Genomic DNA, 19,581 nt, shown 5'->3' on the forward strand with positions numbered 1-19,581 from the left:
CCTGAAACGTAATGGGAGGGAAGGAAGGAGGTGGTTTCAGGACTGAATTCCAGGTGCATTAAGCTACATGGAGGAGACAAGGGAGGTTCCTCTGGAGAACACGAAGGCAGTTTGTCCTGAAAAAGTTGAGGGAACAAGAGAAAGATGGCAAAATTGAAAATGCTGACTAGAGCAAGACTCAGACACACCCTGATGGCCAGGTTCATGAGGAAGTTGGACCTCATTCTCGCTCAACACAGTGGAAACCAACCAGAATGATCCTGCAGTTTAGGGTGTACAGGCCTGTAAGCCAATAAGAATGCACAATATGGGTCTTTATTGTATGCAGGAATAAGGAGAAAGATCCAGAGGCTGTTCACACTTCTAGTGGGTAGTACATGGCAGGAGGACCCCTTGGACTTGTTAAAAATGCCTTGATCAACTGAATCCAAATCTCTAAATCTGAGCTGTGATCTACAATTAAGTCTATGAGCTGATGCTTAAGAAGATGAAAATACCCCATATGCAAATGACACAGCTGTGCTATCTAAAATATAAACCATTGCCCACTATATAGTAAATGTACTAAAAACCATTGAGTTACACACTTTAATAGAGTAGATTTTATAGTGTGTGAGCTACGTCTCAATTAAGATGTTTAAAAAAAATAAAGTAGAAGAGTCCGTATCCTGCTTAAAAGACTTATTAACATTCTTGGACATATGGGTCCAAAAATATAGGGTCAAATTGTAAATCTAGTTGACTCCAAAATCATATTCTCAATAATCTTTTCAAATATCCTATCAATTATCAATCGGTATCAACATAGTCTACCTCTGGACTGGAAACTCTATGAGGACAGGGACTGTGTCTTAATTACCTTTCTTATTATAAAACATATTTAACTGTCAAATCTGAGCAAATCAATTTCTCCTCCTGGCACTCCTATGCCCCAATCTATAAGAAATATTACAGATGTTTTTCTACTTATTTTCTTCTGAATATATTAGAAAATACTTACATTCTAAACTAAGAGTGTCCAAAAGGGAAGTTAAAATTCAATATGTTAGGTAATCATACATTAACATTTTATCAAGCTGTACAAATCAACAAGTGTATCAAGGAGACATCACTATGGAAATAAATAAAATGAGCTGCTTTATTCAACTTCAATGTATTATTACCCTTAGCCAAGATGTCAAGGAGGTTAATGGCTAGCTTTTTGTGGGCAGATATTTCAAGAAGATTCTTATCTTCCTATTGTCTCCTTGGAATCAAAAAGCACTACCCAGCACTTGATGTTAATATCTATGTATATTTCAAAATACCCTTGCATTCTTTTCCTCTCCACAGTGAACAGTTTTCTGATAGTTTCTAGCATAGGTTGGCCACTCTTCCAATATGGTGCATTCACACCAATCACAGGGGATTCTACAGTTCAAACATTTGCGGTCAGGTTCAACTCCCAAATGCTTTTAGGCTATAGTTCAAAACCATCAATATGGCTTTACAAGGCTTTGAAAATTGGGACTCATGCAAACTGTCCAGCTGCAGCTTGCCCAAGTTAAGGGTCTTCCCCTTTTATTCTTCTTAGATCTCTGCTCAAATGTCACCTGCTCCAGCTGAATTAGGTCTAAATGCTCATATTTTTCCTTGTGGCACTTAAAATTATAACTAGTTAATTTGGTAAAAATATTTATTTGCTTTTCTACCCTTCTGGATCTTGAGAATCATAGAGGTTGTAACTATATATAGCTCAGCACAGTGCCTGGCACATACAGGAAGTCAATAAAAGTTAGTTCTTTTGACAAATACATGAGTGCACACATGGCTTTTTTTTCCTCGTAGCATGGCTACTTCTTTCTGACAGCTCTGGATTATGAGCTGGCAGATCCAGGACAAACAGCTCATCTAGGAGAGTCCAGTGCTTTCCAAAGGCTGGAAACAGGCATCTAAGAAGCCCATAGGGCAAGGAGCATCTGTAACAGAAGTCAGCTTTGGTCACAAGTCAAAAAAGAAAGAATTCAGCAGTAAGGCACCTGTGAATGCCAACAGAGTCTTTAACAAAGGCAACAGCAGACAGCAGGGTGTGAGAAAGGCAAGGGAGAGGGCAAAGGGGAAGCAGAAGAAAAGTGCTTGGAGTCAGGTACCCCAGAAAAGCTGAAAGGATAGGGTAAGGTGAAAAGCAGGGACATTTTTCTTTGCCCCTTCCTGTCTGCTGAGAGTCAGGCCTGGAGGTGCCAGCCTGGGTCTGCAGGTGGCAGCCTTGCTGGCCACACTCAGCTGAGGTGCAGCTTGCTGAGGCAGCAATAGTGGCTTCTGTTAAACAAATCCAGTATCTTTTACCACAGGCAGCAGAAAAGGGAATGCTACATATGATGTGTGGCTAGTTTAGGAAATTTACAACATTTCTGGGCTCTGGTTCACTCAAATTAAAATGCCTGTCCCAGTGAAAGTTCTTTGATCAAGGGGAACTATGACCAGCATGAAGTGGCTTAAGTCAAGGCACCGGACAAAAAAGCCAGAGCAGGTCCTCCCACAGGGAAGCAGAAAACAGGGAACAGAAAGCAGAGATGGAAGTCAGGACAGGAAGTTTCTCCCTCTCCCTGTCCTGACTCCCTCACAGACCTTTGCCCCAGTTATTATCTCAAGCTGCAATCCTTTCTGCAGACTGGTTTTACTCAGTGTACTTACGGCTCCGTCTACCAAGCCGTGTATTCAGCTTGCAGGAAGGTGTATCTGCCACGACACCATATTGGCACTAATTCCCTATGACCTTGCTGTTCCAGCCAACACCATAACTGAACTCACTCCTCAATTTCAGATTCCCAGGGGAGAATGTATGGGGACCCAGCTAGAATAAGGTGTCAACTTCTGGTCCCATTAGCTGTGTGGCCATAGGGAAGGGATATGTGGTACCAGGCCTGTCCTCCCAGGAGCCAAGGATGGGGAAGCTTCCCAGGAAAAGATCTGCCTCAGATTATTTTGTCTTTTGGTTGGTGGTGGGGGTGGGTGTATATGTGTGTGTAGTACTTTGGAAAGCACACTCCGCAAGTGCGGCTTCCTTAAACTCCAGAAAATGGAACGTGTTAACACTAAAACCTGATTCAAGGGCTTACTGTAAGACTCAAATAAAACAAATAGTCCACGTGAAATGCTCAGCTGAGCATCTGCCACAAAGCAAGCATACTTAGCATACAGCACTTCTATTTATCCTCCCTACTCAATACCCCCTTATAATGATTTTTGGGGACTTCAAAACATTTCTGGCCCCAAGCTAAGGTAAAAACTAAGACTGTAGATACAGGTATTATATATGAATGTAAGTCAAACAAATATTTCACAAAACAACATTATGTAACATATTCTGCTATTTTTCAATTCTGTTACACTCCATTTTTTAATGCCCTTTCAATCTATTAAAATACTTTAATGTCCACTAGTGAATGATAACCTACAGTCTGAAAAACCCTACTATTACCTGCATTGTCCTATAATTTTACCATCTAAAAGTAATTTTCTACTGTTCACATTATACTCAAAATAGAATAAAATTCCCCAGTCTTTCTCAGCAATGCCCAAAGCATGCAATATTTCAGGCACTTTTAAAAGATGAACCACGTTGACCGGAGATGTCTGTGCTTAAGGACATCCACACCAAACAGGGGCAGGCAGTCAACACAAATGTCGCTGACCTCTTTTATTTGACAGCCCTATACCCACCACACTAAAAAAAGGCACGTTTGAAATGAAAATTATCCAAGGCATATGTACAAACTTCAGGTGTTTTCACGACAATGCGCTTGAGCCACCGTATGACACCCCAGTTTCCATTTTGTTTAATGACTGACAGAGACACACACCTTTGTGGTAGCTGACCCAGCTTAGAAGCACCATCCACCAACTATGTACAGAACGGACCTTCCCACACAGGGATGGAACCAGTTCCCTGGGACTCACTAGCCTTGTTCCAGACGGAAAAGAAGCTCTGCTGGGGATGTGTGTACCTTTGGGGATTTCTAACACAAATTACTTAGTTCAGCAATGTTGACCAAATTGGGTTATTGGGACAAGAGTGTATGTAGAATCAAATGCTTTTGGGCAGACTGAGAGGTGGTAGAATGTGGACTGTCAGCAAAGGAAATCAGGGAGGTAAAGGAAGGGGACAAAAAGATCAATCTCTATCTCCAGCACCAAAAACTGGTGTGCTTCCCATTTGTGGTTAAAAATCACCAAAATTTCTGCCCATCCCACAAGCAGCCCAAGAACAGAAGGCACTGGCTCTGGAGTCAGACTTCCTGGGCCCAATCCTAGCTCTTACTTACATCCCCAGCCTCAGTTGTGCTTTCCAGAAAATGGAACATGTAACCTGATGTATGGGCTTACTGTAAGACTCAAATAAAACAAATAGTCCACATGAAATGCTAGCTGAGCACTTGCCACAGAGCAAGCAGACAACAAACATTCAGGGCAGGGGTTACCACCTGCCAAATAACTCCCCAGCTGGCTTGCCAAGGTGCCTAAAACTCACAAGCAGAGTTCTGTCTTTGAATGCATACATTTCCCATTCGTATCTCAAAATTCAGTCCAGACATACTTAGCCTGCTCCAGGACCTTTCTGGATCCCTCTTCTCTTCCGTAATCACTCGGTTTCTTCCTCTCCTTCCTCAAAACCTGTGCCCATTTCAAAGTTTTACCCCCACTAGACCTTGAGATCCATGAATGCAGAGAATGGAGCACATGCATCTCACTAAGCTATTTGTGGAGCCCAGTGCTCAAGGCATGACAGTTGAACTGAAATCCATATGCCAGTCGAGGAGTCTCCGACTGGGTGGGACATAAATGTCCCAGGGGTACCAATCCCTGCCTGCCCTGGGAGCTCCAGGACTGGGTGAGAACCCAGAGTATCCAAGCAGTGGGAATGGCACCAAAAGGGTGCCCCTCAAACGACCCCACTTCCTTCACAAAGGTTCCCAGAGCCAGCTTTACAGAGAGGGCCTGGGTGAGGCATGATTATCTCCATTATCACAAAATATGTGTTTATCAAAGTCAGATACAGTGGAGGTTTATCACTATACTTCATACATTCTGGAGTAGGTCTTAGCAGGGGGGAAGCAAATACCACTCTGAAATTGTGATAAAGCTTTAACTCTTGGCATGTATGCAATCTCCTAATGGTGCCCTCCACCCTGCCCTGTGCTTTCTAGGGACCGACCTCTCTGTGTGCTTAGAGTTAAGGATGATGAGGCAATTTCCCTGTTTGCCTAAAAGGAATGGTATTAGTGCAGGAATTAGACAACTGTACAACCCGTACCAAGTGAAAACCCCTAATGAGTGGAGAGTACCATTACGTCTTCCTCCAATTTATCCCCTTAAGGAATAAGGAAGCTAAGGGCTGCGCTGGTAACCAGTGCTCACCAGCTGTAACTTCCTGTATTTATTTTCTTGAGGCAATTACCATCAGGATCACTGGCCTGGTCTCAACAAAGAAAAGGCATGACAAACAAATTGGGCCCAGAGAGGTGGGGGGGGGCGAGACACTCTAGGAAGAGGCACAGAAAGCCTGAAGACAGATCCAGCTGGAGCCAAGCCTCAGATTGACCACTGCCCATCTGTGTAGCCCAAACACACCGTTGCACAATCTCTCTCAGTCTCACCTTCCTCACTGCAAAATGGAGCTAATCATACCTGTACCATCAGACTGGAATAAGGATAATGAATTAAAATGCTTAGCATTCTCTTCATAAAATTCTTTTTCAGAAGACAAATTTCCACTGGAATACTTAAAGTAAGCCCATGATTTGCAAAAAGAAACAAGTGGGACTCCATCAAACTAAAAAGCTTCTGAACAGCAAAGGAAATAATCAACAAAATGAAAAGGCAATAGGAGAAAATATTTGCAAATTATATACCAGGTAAGGGGTTAACATCCAAAATATGTAAGGAACATACACAACTCTATAGAAAAAATAGAAACAATCCAATGAAAAAAATGGGCAGAGGAGCTGAATAGACATTTTTCCCAAGAAGACACACCCATGGCCAACAAGTATGTGAAAAGGGGCTCAAAACCACTAATCCTCAGGGAAATGCAAACCAAATCAGTGAGATACCACCTCACATCAGTCAGAATGAGTATCATAAACAGAGAAAAAGAGAGAGAGATAAGTGTTGGCAAGGATGTGAAGAAAAGGGAACAATCATACACTGTTGGTGGGAATAAAAATTAATTCGGCCACTATGGAAAACAGCATGGCAGTTTCCTCAAAAGTTCAATAACAGAACTACCATATGATACAGCAATCCTACTTCTGGGTTTGTAGCCAAAGGAAAAGGAAATGGAATCAATATTTTGAAGAGATATCTGCACTCCTGTGTTCACTGTGGCATTATTCACAATAGCCAAGATATGGAAACAACCTAAGCGTATATAAACAAATAAGTGCATAAAGAAGGTATATGCAATGGAATATTATTCAGCCATGAGAAAGAAGGAAATGCTGTCATTTGCGACATCATGGATGAGCCTTGGGGGCATTGTGCTAAGTTAAATAAATCAGATAAAGAAATACTGCATGGTGTCACTTAAGTGTATCAACTTAAAAGAAGAAAAGTTAAACTCACAGACACAGAAGAGTAGAAAAAGTAGTTACCAGGGGCTGAAACAGACAGAAGTTGCTAAAAGGGTACAAACATTCAGCTATAAGATGAATGAAGCCTGAAGATCTAACGTAAAATCTGGCGACTCTAGCCAATAACACTGTATTAAATCATTGAAATTTGCTAAGAGAGTAGAACTTAAATGTTCTCACCCAATACATACAATACATACATACATACATACATACCTGAGGGGACAGATCATGAATTAACTAGATAGGAGGAATCCTTTCAGAAAATACATATATCAAATTACTAAGACATACAAGTTAAACATCTTACGATTTTGTCAATTATACCTCAATAAAGCTGAAAAAATACACAATTCGTTTTTCATTTTTTATTTTCTTTCTTTCCCTCCTTCTCTCTCAGACATCACCCTGAAATATAGAAGTTCATGAAACAAAATTTGAACTTGTGAACAGCTGAATCTTAACTTTTTCCAAGCTAATTTGAATGCTATGTTTCTGCTGAACACTGCTCAACAACATGACATCTTTTCCCACTGCACTGAAAAACCGAAGTTAATAGCCCAATAAGCAAATGAAGGCTATCTCAGAAAATGAGTTCGAAAAGCCTAAGAAAAGTAGGGGAGATGTCTCCTGAGGAGATGCCTTCAGAGGAAGAGAATCACAAGCATCCATTCACAGTCACAAAATGTGTAAGCTTGTCAGGCCTGGAGAATTTTTCTTCCTTAAAATTATAGGTAATATTCTATCTCTGGCAAAGGGAGGGAGACCACCTTACATTCAAGGAAAATTAGTAACTAAGAACACGCACAAGCTTCAAAAATTAGTCACAGGTTACCATGGTAATGCAAATATTACCTAACAACTCACTGGGCCCTAAGTAACCCAGATGATGTTAAACCCATTACTTTAAACATGAAAAATGGGCTCTATTTTTAGGAATACTTGCAAGGAACTGGATGGACCTAACAGCAGACTGAAGGGAGCCCAGGTTGGCCCCTGCACCCAGGACTCGAGGTCCCTCTCATCCTGAGCACATCGAGCTCGGTGTCACGTGCACATGCAGCTGTGCCCACTAACAGCTGCAGTGGGGAGAGCGATGACATTCTGCTTGCTAACAAAGGGCTACCATTGGGAAGAAGAGTCTCCTCACTCCCTAAACTCTTAATGAAAGAATAATCCTGGCTACTGCCCACTGAAGCGGGACAGACCAGTCAGTGCCAGACTTAGATGGCAGTCCCTTGTACACTCAACATTGAGAATTTCCTCAGGCAAAGTAAGATCTCCCAGAAAATGACTAGGATGTCTGATAAAACAGTAATTTTCCCACTGTTATGAGCAGTTTGCATTTTCTGAGTATATATTCATCTTGTTTAGAACAAAAACATACATAGAAAATGAATTTTTTAATTACTCCAAGAACCGGTCACACACAAACACTCGCAAGTCACACTTAGTACACAACTTCTATTCCCAGTACACAGTGTCTGGGATAAACGGCTCCCAGCAGTGTTCCTCCAGGTGGCATCCCACATCAGAATTCATGGAGGGCTCTTAAAATACAAAACCTTAGTCCATATCCAAGGCCACTCAATCTGTGTCGCTGGGCTTGGGATTTGAAAATACACAGTTTTAAAAGATTCTCCCTATAATGTTTACGTTCTCTAGTCTGAGAATTCCATCCTTAGTAATCTGCAATAAACTGAGGTCTCCTAGCTATGAAAGAAGACAGGCCAGCCAAGAGGGGACACAAGCCAATATAAATTAATCAAAGGCAGGGCTGTTTGTGACTTGGTAGCTTTTAGACTACAACCCAGGGTAAAAAACAAGCACATTATACATGTTTATATATGTGTGTGTAGGACACAAGTTTTCGCAAACAACAACCAACTAAACTGATTTCGCCATACACTAATTGGTAGTGTTTGAAAACCTTATTATAACTTCTATTGTCCTATAATTTTTATCACTTTTACCATTACACTTTTTCATATTATATCCCAAATAGCAGAAAACCATACAATCTTTTCCCAAAGTCTCCAAAAGTCACAATAGTTTAGTTACCTTTAAAAGATGACTCCACCAAGTTGAAATGAGACAGTCTTTTTCCTAAGGATATCAACAGCAATACACCTAACTGCTAACACTTACCTTTTATTTACTTACAAGCTCTTTATCTTACAAAGAATAGCACACAGATTATCTAAATGCAGTATAAAATAAATGAAAAATATTAAGAAAATGAAGCAAGGGGAAAATAGAGATAGGAAACTAAGTATTTGTGTAATGAATCAAAGGAACAAGTAAAATTAATAGATACACACAGGCTGGGAAATCTAGTCTACTTGTTAACTCTCAGTTTTCTGGCAGCCAATGTGAAGAGGAAAACACAATCAGTTGTGAAAATTCTGGTGTCCATCTGGGAAGGACAAAGCAATTTCTGAGAAGTATTTCCAGGCCTCCTTCCCTCTGGGCTGGGCTGAATGCCCCTTGCCCCACCCCGCACCCACCCCCTCACAGACACATAGATGCGCGCGCGTGCGCGCGCACACACACACACACACACACACACACACACACACACACACACGCACACACACACACACACCCTCAGGATAGAGAGAGCCATCACGTAGAAACAGGACCCTTGTTACTGCCTCCACTTAAACCACCACCTAATTCATAGGTAAATGGTGACCCTAGGGATGGCTGATTGGGACAAACAATGCCTGCATCTGAGGACACCCAATTCTCCCTCCTCCTCCCAGAGCACACTGTACTCATTCCTGTCTCAGCACTGACCACCTTGCTGTGATGAACAATGCTGTCAAGAAGGCTGTCCCTTCCCTCCCTGCCAACCCCACAAGGGTGCAGTTCCATCAGGACAATACTGGCTCCCATGCATCAGTGAGCTCTCCACAAAACTGAGCTGAAGGCCACGCTCTTCTAGAAATCCCCAGAAGGAAAAATGACAGAAGCACAAGGATCTGGATTTGCTTCCTGATTCCCTATAGTTTACCACCCCTGAGCTATCGGCCAACCCACATGACCTTTATGACTCGATTTCTTATCTGTTAACCACAACCCATATTGTTTACATCACAGGTTGTCTCGAGGAAGAAATCAACCAACAGATGTAATGTGCCCGGCCCATTTCCTGGCACACTGTGGGTGCTGAATAAATGCTAGTTGTCCCTTCTCCTATCAGGGATGTCTCAGACATTGTTTTTACTTGCTGACAAAACTACTGTAGTCTTCACAACTCCCTCCCTCTCCTCCAAGCTTTCTAAAGAGTAAAAAAAATCACCGGAGAAGCAGGGTTCCCAAGAGCCACGGAACACTCAGTGCCTGCAAATGTCACCTTTGTTAAGTCTCTTGTCATTGTTTCAACTACATTAAGCAGGGCTTAGAGGCTGTTATGAAAAAAAAAAAAAAAAAAGCCTGAGAAAGGAGAGCTGGACTGTCATTAAGTATCAAATAAACGCTTAAGGCAACAATGAGAAAGAAGAGATAATTAGTAAATTCAAGGTCAGAAGGCAAATGCTGTTACTAAAACAGGACACAGGAACATATCTGGTCTTCACTCCTGAAAGTGCTAAGTGTACACTGACATGGCAGTTGTTTACTTTGTACACACTATTTTCATGGATGGTAGAGATCTAAAAGTCAGACCAGCTGAACAGAGGAAACATTAGTCATGTTTCAATTTCCTTAAGTGTAAGTGTGCCAGATTAAATAAAGTGGGTGACCTACCTTTTCCGTGATATAGAAGTTTGAGCTATCAGCATGCTGCAGTGCAAAGTATTCATGGTTGGTAAGGGACCACCTTAAAAACGCAAGCATAAACTGATCAGAAAACCAAAAAATGGTCATTTTCATTTTTACAGTTTGACAGAGTTAGATGAAGTAAACACCCTGTGCTTGGAATTCGGCCAGTACCCTATGTACCCCACAATGTGGTTCCTAAAACAAAATGACACTGACCCACCTTTATTACCCTGAGACCCATCATTTCACATGTGGATCGCTAGGTCTTACTCCAAGCCTACTGCTCACCTTTAAGCATTTTACCTTCATGACTTTGAGGCAGGGCTACTTTAATATAAAGTTACTTTCCTTCCGATTTTGAAGGTGTGGAGCAGAGAGAGGAAAACAAAGAAAATGAATGCAATGCATTTAAAATTTTTGAAAACGGTTTCATTTCAGTTGTCTCTGTATTCCACAATCCCCCATCAGTATGCTCGCTGCATGTTGGAACATTCCAACTAACTATCCCAGGTCTTCAATAAATTCCAGGTAATACTCTATTCACAGCCCTGCTTTAAAAGTCACACACAAAAAAAGAAAAACTCCTCATGCAACTTCCATACCTGCTTTCCTTTGGACTGAGAACAGCCCAGAGAGAAGTAGAAAAGCCATACCACCGTGAAGTTCCACGTAGCACCAAAACTACACACCAACTGGTCTTTTAAATGATTTCATCTTCTTTGGGCACCTGAATTTGAGGTCCTCACCTTCCAAGAGGACCTAAGTGGTCCTCTCAGTTTATACCAGATGAAGTGTGTATCTAACCTCAGGAACTTTAGACCACTCCCTGCTGAGTAGCATGAATGAACCACAACTTTCCAAATAAATAAAACCAACCCCAGAGTGTACACACTAGCCATTTCATACTTTCTGCTCTTGGAGGAACAACAGTAATTTTTTGGTTAAAGAGGGCATGTAAATCTTACCTAGGAATTCTTGGTGTCTTTGGACAGGTCAAGTAGTGGCTTAGGAATAATGTTTTAGAATCACACAGGGAATATTTTTGTAGCTTTTCAATTTGTGGACTGAAGTGACTCAGATGAATCCTGAGTAACACTTACCCATCACAGACTTCCTTTATTATTGCAGACAGTGGTTTTTTCTGCAAAATAGCAAAAAAAGGAAATACTCTCTGTTAGTTTCATTTCATCATTTTACATGAAAAAAAAGAAGAAGCCTAATAAAAAGATATCTAAGGAGAATTTACATTTGCTATTCTTAGTTATTGTCAACAAGTCGGTTGTTTTTCTCAAGGTAATAACCTACCAGCCAGCACCACCAAATATATTGATTTATTACACTTACAGTACTTTTTTTTTCTATACTTAACATTAGTTGAACAAAATATACATCAGATTTAATTCAGCCACCATAAAATTAGGATGAAAACAGCTTTGTTCAAAGATTTCACAGGCAATGAAAGCCCACAAGGTCAAATTATAACCAGAATTCCTCAGGAATAGCACATGAATCAGGCAACCAGCAGTTTGGTTTTATGCAAACAAACTTGGATTCATGATGTTTTTATGAGAATGCATGGCAAATGGAATATGAGGTATTGCAAAATTGTTCCTGCAAAGTGCATATGATCCTTCCCCAGCCCTGGCCCAAGCAAATGCCAATCACGCAGCAGCTTGAGCTGGCACACTTGAGTTATGAGACCATGACACCACGTGCCATGGTGTCAACTGGCGGTTGACTACAGCTGTGTCCTGGCCTAGTAGCCACAGCTGTGCTCTGCCTGCCTCCAGAGAAAAGGAATGCAGCACAGAGACACACACACTGCTCACCCAGAGATGTTGAAATTCTTCCTGCCTTGGATGCAAACAGACCCTGTCTGTCTCCTGGGGTGGGCAACAGCGTATCAACCAAGAAACAGATCACAGACAACAAACGAATAGGGAAGAGAAATCAAGAAATACAATACATGGTCCTGGACTTTCAGATACAACCATAGGAAAGTTGACTGCATATAAACATGTACAACTGCTATCATCTGAAGAGCATGTGGTACAGGGAAAGGAATTCTGCATCAAGCAGAACTGGTTCAAATCCTAGCTTGTCAACTTGGCTGCAGTGTGACCTACGATTCCTATAATTTTCTGAACCTCAACTAGTTTATCTGTAAAATGGGCATAGGATATATCCACTCCTCAGAGTTACTGTAAGAATTAAATTAAGTTAAATTAAATGGGAGATAATATAAAAGGGCCTGGGCTCTGGCTTCCTTGCCCTCTTGAGCCACTAGAAGAGCTCCATTTCCTCCTTGCATCCTTGCCCTTGGACATGACGCTGCTCTGTCTGCATTCTGAACACTGTTCATTATCCTTTTCAAGGGCCTCTAGTCCCTGCTAAAAGCTCCAGCTCAGTTCTCAGCATTCCTCCAGTGAACGCCTTCCCACTGGAGCTCTAGCCACCCTGACGAAGTCCACCACTATTTGTTCAAAAGAATGACTGCCTGCAACTATAAAATATAAAAGGAGTAGGGAGGAGGAGGGGGACCTAGGACTGTTGAGGAGTGGAAGGATGGCAGGGTATTTCGGACATCCGTGAGTCAGTCTCCTCTAGAATAAGATTAGAAATGGAGATTGGGTTCTACAGTGAAGTTACATGTCACACAGTCCTAGATCTTTGCAAGAACTTGTGCATTGTTTGGCTTGTCCAATTAGCTGTGAATTGCAGGGCAAATGTGTTCTCACAACCAAATGACAAAGGAAACTTAGGAACAAAGCTTTTCCCATAGGATGAGGATTTGTACTTCCAGCTGCCAGAAACCTCTCCAGGCTACCAGTATTTCAGGGAGATCCATTAGTCTCCCAGCCTCCTAGTCTTCCTGCATCCTGAAAAATGAAATATAAACAACAGGGCTGGATTTCAGCCTTACGTTACATTGAAACAACAGATCAGGCCAAGAAATTATTACTATTGAGGCAGGAGAAGGAATCTAAAATAACAGCTCCCAGAATGAGACTTCTTGGTTGAGGTACATTAGAGGAATTTCTTGGATTTTAACTCAGGTCTGATTCAGATTCAGAATTATATTTGAAAAGACAGAAGCCTATGGGGTACTATTATATCTATAACATTCTGAAGTTGCATATATGAAAAGAGTAAAGACCATGGAAGAACAAAGCTGAGGATTTAATACAGAAAGATTAAAGAAAAACCTGAGCCACAGAGGGAAAGGAATCACAGTTAACTGAACACAATGCATCCATAATGCAGCCAACCCTATTAAAATGAATATTATGTAAGTAGAGGGCTGATCGTACCCGCCACTTTCTATACCTGCCCCTTCCACCCTTCTATCTGTTCCCATAAAAAGTTAGCCCCCACCACCCAAACCCAGTTGCCAATGACCATTCACAGTTCTCATCTCCTTTAATCCATCTACCTTATTTGACACTGTTACAACTACCTTCTTTTTGAAACCCTCTCTCTAGAACTTCTATGATATCCCCTTTATTCTCCTATAGTTATAACCAGTAAGCCTTCAAAAAAACCAAGAGATCCTTCATTGTTTCTCATTTACCTCTGCCTTCCTAACTCCAAATTTCTGTTCTTGTTTCTTCTGCTTTTACTCAATTGGTCAGTTCCTCATTCATTTCAACTGTCCAAAGTCTATATAGACTATCTTGCAAATCTATGACAGTTTGTCAGATACAGCATTTTAACTCTCCTTCAGGCATCTTATTAAACATACAAACAAAAATCACTGCTCTCACTATTCCCACCCATCAGTCCCCCAAAACAGCATGCCCCCCCAAAGCTTAACCTACCCCTCCATGACTCTTCTGCCTCATTGGATACCATGACTGCCCAGGAGCATCAGTCACCTTTATGTCTTCACTCTCCAGATCTAATTTGTTACCAGGTTATGTAGCATTTTCCCCTCTGACGCTCACATCATTACTTCTCACTTTCTAACTATTCTCCCAAAACCCTGACACTCATCGTTCGATGCCTGGTACAGAACCAATCCTTCTCCAATCTGTCACTCTTAGCTGTAGGTCCCTAGCCCCAGAGACTTCCCTGAGCACCATCGCATCACTAGTAACTACCTGCCGTAAGTTTCCAACTGGAAGCTGCATGTCAAACTTAGGCTCCTAGTTTCCATTGGTTCCTACACTCAACTTGCTTCCTTTTGGCAGTTTCTCCACATATGCTTCTAAAGAACTTATTCTTGTCATCTCCTGTTTTTTACCCTCTTCTGTGACATATACATTTACAAGACACTGTGTCCCATCATTGCTTCCTCCACAACTTTTCTCCCCTTTAGTCTTTCTAGGACTTACACTACCATCTTTATTAAAAGGTCTGAGGATCCCGTCACCAGATTCCTGCAAAGAAGCCTCCACATCTCCATTTTCTTTCTGTCCAATACCTGTATTAACTATAATTAGACAAAATTAGACTTTCCCCACAAACTTTGCTCATGTCTCCCTTTTGCTCCAGTCTCCTCCATAGAACCCCAATGACCACCACTGAGAGAGTATAAACTCCTTAACTTGTTATCCAGTGTCTACCACAATCTGGTCTCAAGCAAAGTTTCTACCAACATTGTACATGTTCTCCATGCTTCTTGATGAGACTCACCAAAAAAAAAAAAAAAAACTTCCCAACTCCATATGTTCACTTTATGCCATTTGTTGAAACATCTCTCTCCTCTGTGTTCCAACCCTACCACTAATATCCATGTGGCAGCCACCTCCTCTAAACAGATGTCCCTGATCTCCCCAGGTAGACAGAGATCACTCCTTCTCTGCACTTAGCATATTAAATAAATCACTCCTAAGGACTTTGTACACCTGTCCTCTCTTCTTGTCCCTTGAGATCAAGGCATTGTAATTCACCTTTGTAACCTTCCTCACCCTTCAGTACTAGTTACCACAATACATAGAAGCTAAGGACCTAAAAGGAGACTCAACACATTTTTGTTAAATGGAAAACCCAGACATTCACTTTCTTTAAAAATCAAAACAAACAAAAAGGCTTGAATGTAAAGCAACTATTTTGAAGTCTAGCCTGGATTACACAGCACCCAGCCCACTTGCCACCGCGTAAACCACGCCTGGAGGCTCTAGGCAGCTGCTGGCTCTAAGCTGTTAGGCGTGTGAAAGCTGCCACTACTCCCTGCACAGACCTCGCTGGAAGGAGTTATGTGACTCATAGCTTGGGAGAGCACTGAGTGAGCCAGCTGATGAGGAGTGTTATTCAACAGCTGATAAAAACAGACACCGATTAGTGACTGTCACCACCCATTTAGCAAGGCCACACAGGTGAGCCGCACTCTCTTAAACAGAGACAGAATGAGATACCTAAGCAGAAAACACTAGCCTGCTATCACTGCTTCTCTCACTACCTGTATAAAGCCCTCACCTGTATAAAGTTTGACACGAGCTCCTTGCCTGACTTAAATTTCAAGCCAAATGCCAGCTTTGGCTATGTTTTAGTTAACATTTGCTCAGGTTACATATGGTGTTTCTATCTACCTGTCCAGTTCTCCAAGACTTGGGAGTAGGGTGACAAGAGCAATATCTTGATCACTTTCTGTAGATCCACTGAAGAACCTGCCTTTCACTTCAGGCCTCAGAGAAAAGGAAGTTGGTCTAAAAGGGTGAAAACTGGTTCTTTTCCCTGTCACTCCATAAACCCTGAAGAAACTGACAATAAAATTCTATACTCCATTTGAATATATCTAGACTTAGAATATTGAGGCAAATTATTTTAACTGCCTGAGTATGTTTTCATAAATTACAAAAATCATAACTAAATTCCATAAGCTTTCTTGTTTGAAAGGTCAAAACTACCTTCTTGGACTCGGCAGTGAACTGAAATGGGAAAAGCAGGAATGTTTTGGGGGATAACCTAGAGAATTAGACAGTTAGCAGGTTTCTACGTGCAGCAGATCAGGGACAATTTGACCCCAGACTACACTCTTTCCCCATTTCCTTTAGCAACGGTGAGGTCATCTTGTAGCATACGAAAGCATTTCTCAACTTTATAGCATTCCGGGAAAATGTTAATGTTGGCAGAAACATTTTTATTTTTCAAACGAAGTATGCATTTCCATATGAATCTGATTGGCAAAGTCCCATGTGCCAACAGTTATATTCAAAGAGTAGCTTTTTTTGTTTGGGGGGATTAGTCCTCCCTTTTTATTTTAACTCATATGCTCCAAAATAATCCCTTTATTTAACTTAACTTACTGAAGATGGTAAGTCCAGAAAGCATATTTCCACCACTATAAGATGTGCTGATCTATTTGCATAAAATCAGCTAGATTCTTAAGAATGGCCAAGTGCTCTAGCAATTCATTTTTTATCTATGCCTCTGGCAATACGCACTTCTCTCTCTGTTCCTTAAAATGGGCATAGGTCCTTTGCTCTCCTTTCTGTACTCTCTCCCTTGCCTTTAATGAAATGCCAATATCATAAATTCCTGAATCTGCATCTCCCACTCTGACCCCTCTTTTTAAGGTCTGAGCCTGCATTTCCAGTAATCCCTTGTGTGGATCCACGCAGATGTCCTGCCACCTCTTCAAGCTTAACACTTCAGCTTCTTTATTAAGCCAGATCCTCTTCTTGCCTCCCTTGAATCTCTTTAAAAAATGATCACTCTCCCACCCAAAGCACATGGTTCCTCTAAAGCATGAGAGAACTCCTAAGAAGCGTTCTCGGGAGTCCCTGGTTGCTTATTTAGCGGGGGCAAAGTCCCACCTGCCTGGAGGCTCCTTCCCTGGGCACAGCCCCGCTGCTCTTCCTCCTCAGTGCTCCCTCCCCCACATGCCTCTGATGAGCGCACTTCCTTTTCAGCCCCTGTTCTTGTCCATGGCCCACACACCTGGTTTGGAGACTGTACCCAGCCAAATGCTCACCTCCAAGCTCTCAAGTCTATTGCTGCACACATTTCTGCCTTGACACTGGCTCATGGGAGGTGGCAGCACCCCCCAGCCGATGTGACCACGTGCCCGTTAGCAGCCACGGATGGTGGGCACAGTTCTTGCCTCTGGCACCCCCTGCTGAGACCCATTTCTGTCCTGAAATGGGCATCTCCCAGAAAAGAAAGCCTGGCTTCATAGACAGCTTGTTCATTTCAAATGTTCTTAATGACATGGAGAATAAAATGCTTAGGAGATGACATTAAGTGACCAGAAAAGCATTTAGCATGCTGAACGTGTAGCAATGACTTGCTTTTCTCTATCTTCCCTCAGTTATGAGCTCCTGAAGGACTTTAGAAAATTCTTTCCTAGGATCAAACCCCAACTTCTGCAGTCCCTGGTTTTATAACCTTAGACTTATTCCTTCTCTTCTCCATGCTTCCATTGTCTCGTCTGAAAATAAAAGCAATAGCTCACACATTGTCACATTGTGAAGATTAACTGAAATGACATATGTAAAACCCTTGAAACAGTGCCTGGTGCATAGTAAGGCACTGGCTCCATGTTCCCTATGAACAGGTTCTTTCATTTCTTACATCCTGTTTGGACACTTTGCAGGTACTCTTTTTTTAAAGTTGGTTAAAGAAATTAAATAAATGACAGAATGAGTCCAATTCCTCTTTCCCCCTTGAGTGACTCCCAGCCACCCCCGTGCCGCCTCGGAGCTCTACTCGGAGCTCTCAAGTCTATTGCTCATCCTGTTCTTTATTCTTTCATTCATTTATGTGTCTTTTGCCAACTAGGTCATACTTGCTCTGGCGGCAGACACCACATACAAAACACCTCTGTCCCCTCCCAGGACAGTGGCTGTTAGGCCCCCACAGGCATGCAATTAATGAATGTATTTAAGAACACATCGTCCTTTTTCAGACTTTTATCTTCTTTCCCTTTCTTCTGGTCTCTTTCTGACTGCCATTGAAGCTACAGCAGGAGCTAAAGGTGGAAAACAGCAAGAGGAAGACAGAAGCAATGCCTGCGCACCACCATGCACCTGCCCTCCAGATAGCCAGCACCTTCCAGCCCCCTTTAATGGCAAAACTATTTCCCACAGAGATTTAAAGTTTTGGTCCTAGACAATTAAAAAGCTTTCTTCAGTGCTTTAAAAGAATGTGACTGATACTTTATTCTGACACTTTGAGGTGATGCACCACAGCACTTGGGATTTTACATTGTGTTTATAGATGGAAATTCATTGAACATATTCTGCACAGCACTTATGAGTAATGTTGGTCCAGAAAAGAAACCCAGCTTCCAAATGTCAGGACACCTCTGAGAAGGGATACACGTGTTGACCAAGACTTAAGCCTGCAAAAGATCTGGAGAAACTTTAATGTACAATAATCCATCCAGTTCCCAGAGGTGCCTCCTGACATTGTGTCAATGACACCAGTCATTTTACAACAGCTTTACCCTCCCCGCAATGAGCTCTGTGACTACTCTCCATGCTCCCGGTCATTTGCCTTTAGTATGGAGGAGCCCAGTGTGTTCCCAGAGATGTGTATGCTTACTTTGGTTTCCTAAAAGTGCCCTAAATAATCCAAAATATAATGACAAAACCACACTTTCTTCAGGCAAATTTAGCTGGTTCTTGGAAAGACAGTATTCTGATAACAGTTTCAATGTGGATCACTGACACAAGATTCCAAAAATTGACAGAAATGACAAAGAGCCTCACAACTGTGTCTCCAAAGTAGTCAATCCATGTAACACGTTAATTTTAAAAATTGAAAGATGACAGGCTACGCCACCTTTTCCTTGACAAATGGTGATTTATTTCAAAAATGGGCTTATTAAAAATGACTTGTTTCAAGCTTCACAAAACTAACTAAATATTATATTTTAGCAAGATAAAGTATAATCTCTGAATCATAGTAATCACTGGACTATGTAAATGAGCAAAGACATAATTAATTAGCACTTTCATCTATTAGTGGCTTAAAGACAAGTAGAAATACCTATTTCTTGTAGGTACACTGATACACTTCTACTGAGTAGCAATTGCCTTTCCCTTCAATTGGAAGAGAAACAGCAATTTTAGACAATGACAACAATATAGAAATGGACAATGCATAAACAAAGCACTGCTCATTTCGATTATCTTTCGTAATTCTCCTTCCTGTCCTTCACTATTTTACACTGTCCCAGTATGTGTTGCTATGGATATAAAGAAAAAATATTTTTCCCCAAATTTCAGTATCTCAGACAGCAACAAAAACCAATTTCCTA

At 41.6% G+C, this 19,581-nt stretch overlaps 1 protein-coding gene across 8 annotated transcripts in view; it reads right to left on the bottom strand.

Annotated features, from left to right (window-relative positions):
* The window catches only part of ELMO1 (engulfment and cell motility 1), a 507,053-nt gene that overhangs the window by 386,851 nt on the left and 100,621 nt on the right, over positions 1-19,581 (bottom strand). For all 8 annotated transcript variants that reach the window (XM_036897341.2, XM_036897344.2, XM_036897340.2 and 5 more), the window contains 2 exons: positions 11,477-11,517; positions 10,362-10,434 (listed from right to left, as the gene is read on the bottom strand). In XM_036897341.2, the coding sequence (XP_036753236.1) occupies positions 10,362-10,434; positions 11,477-11,517 (114 nt within the window). The remainder of the gene's footprint in view (positions 1-10,361; positions 10,435-11,476; positions 11,518-19,581) is intronic.

Source organism: Manis pentadactyla, chromosome 7, assembly GCF_030020395.1.
Source record: "Manis pentadactyla isolate mManPen7 chromosome 7, mManPen7.hap1, whole genome shotgun sequence".
In the NCBI taxonomy this organism is placed as follows: domain Eukaryota; kingdom Metazoa; phylum Chordata; class Mammalia; order Pholidota; family Manidae; genus Manis; species Manis pentadactyla.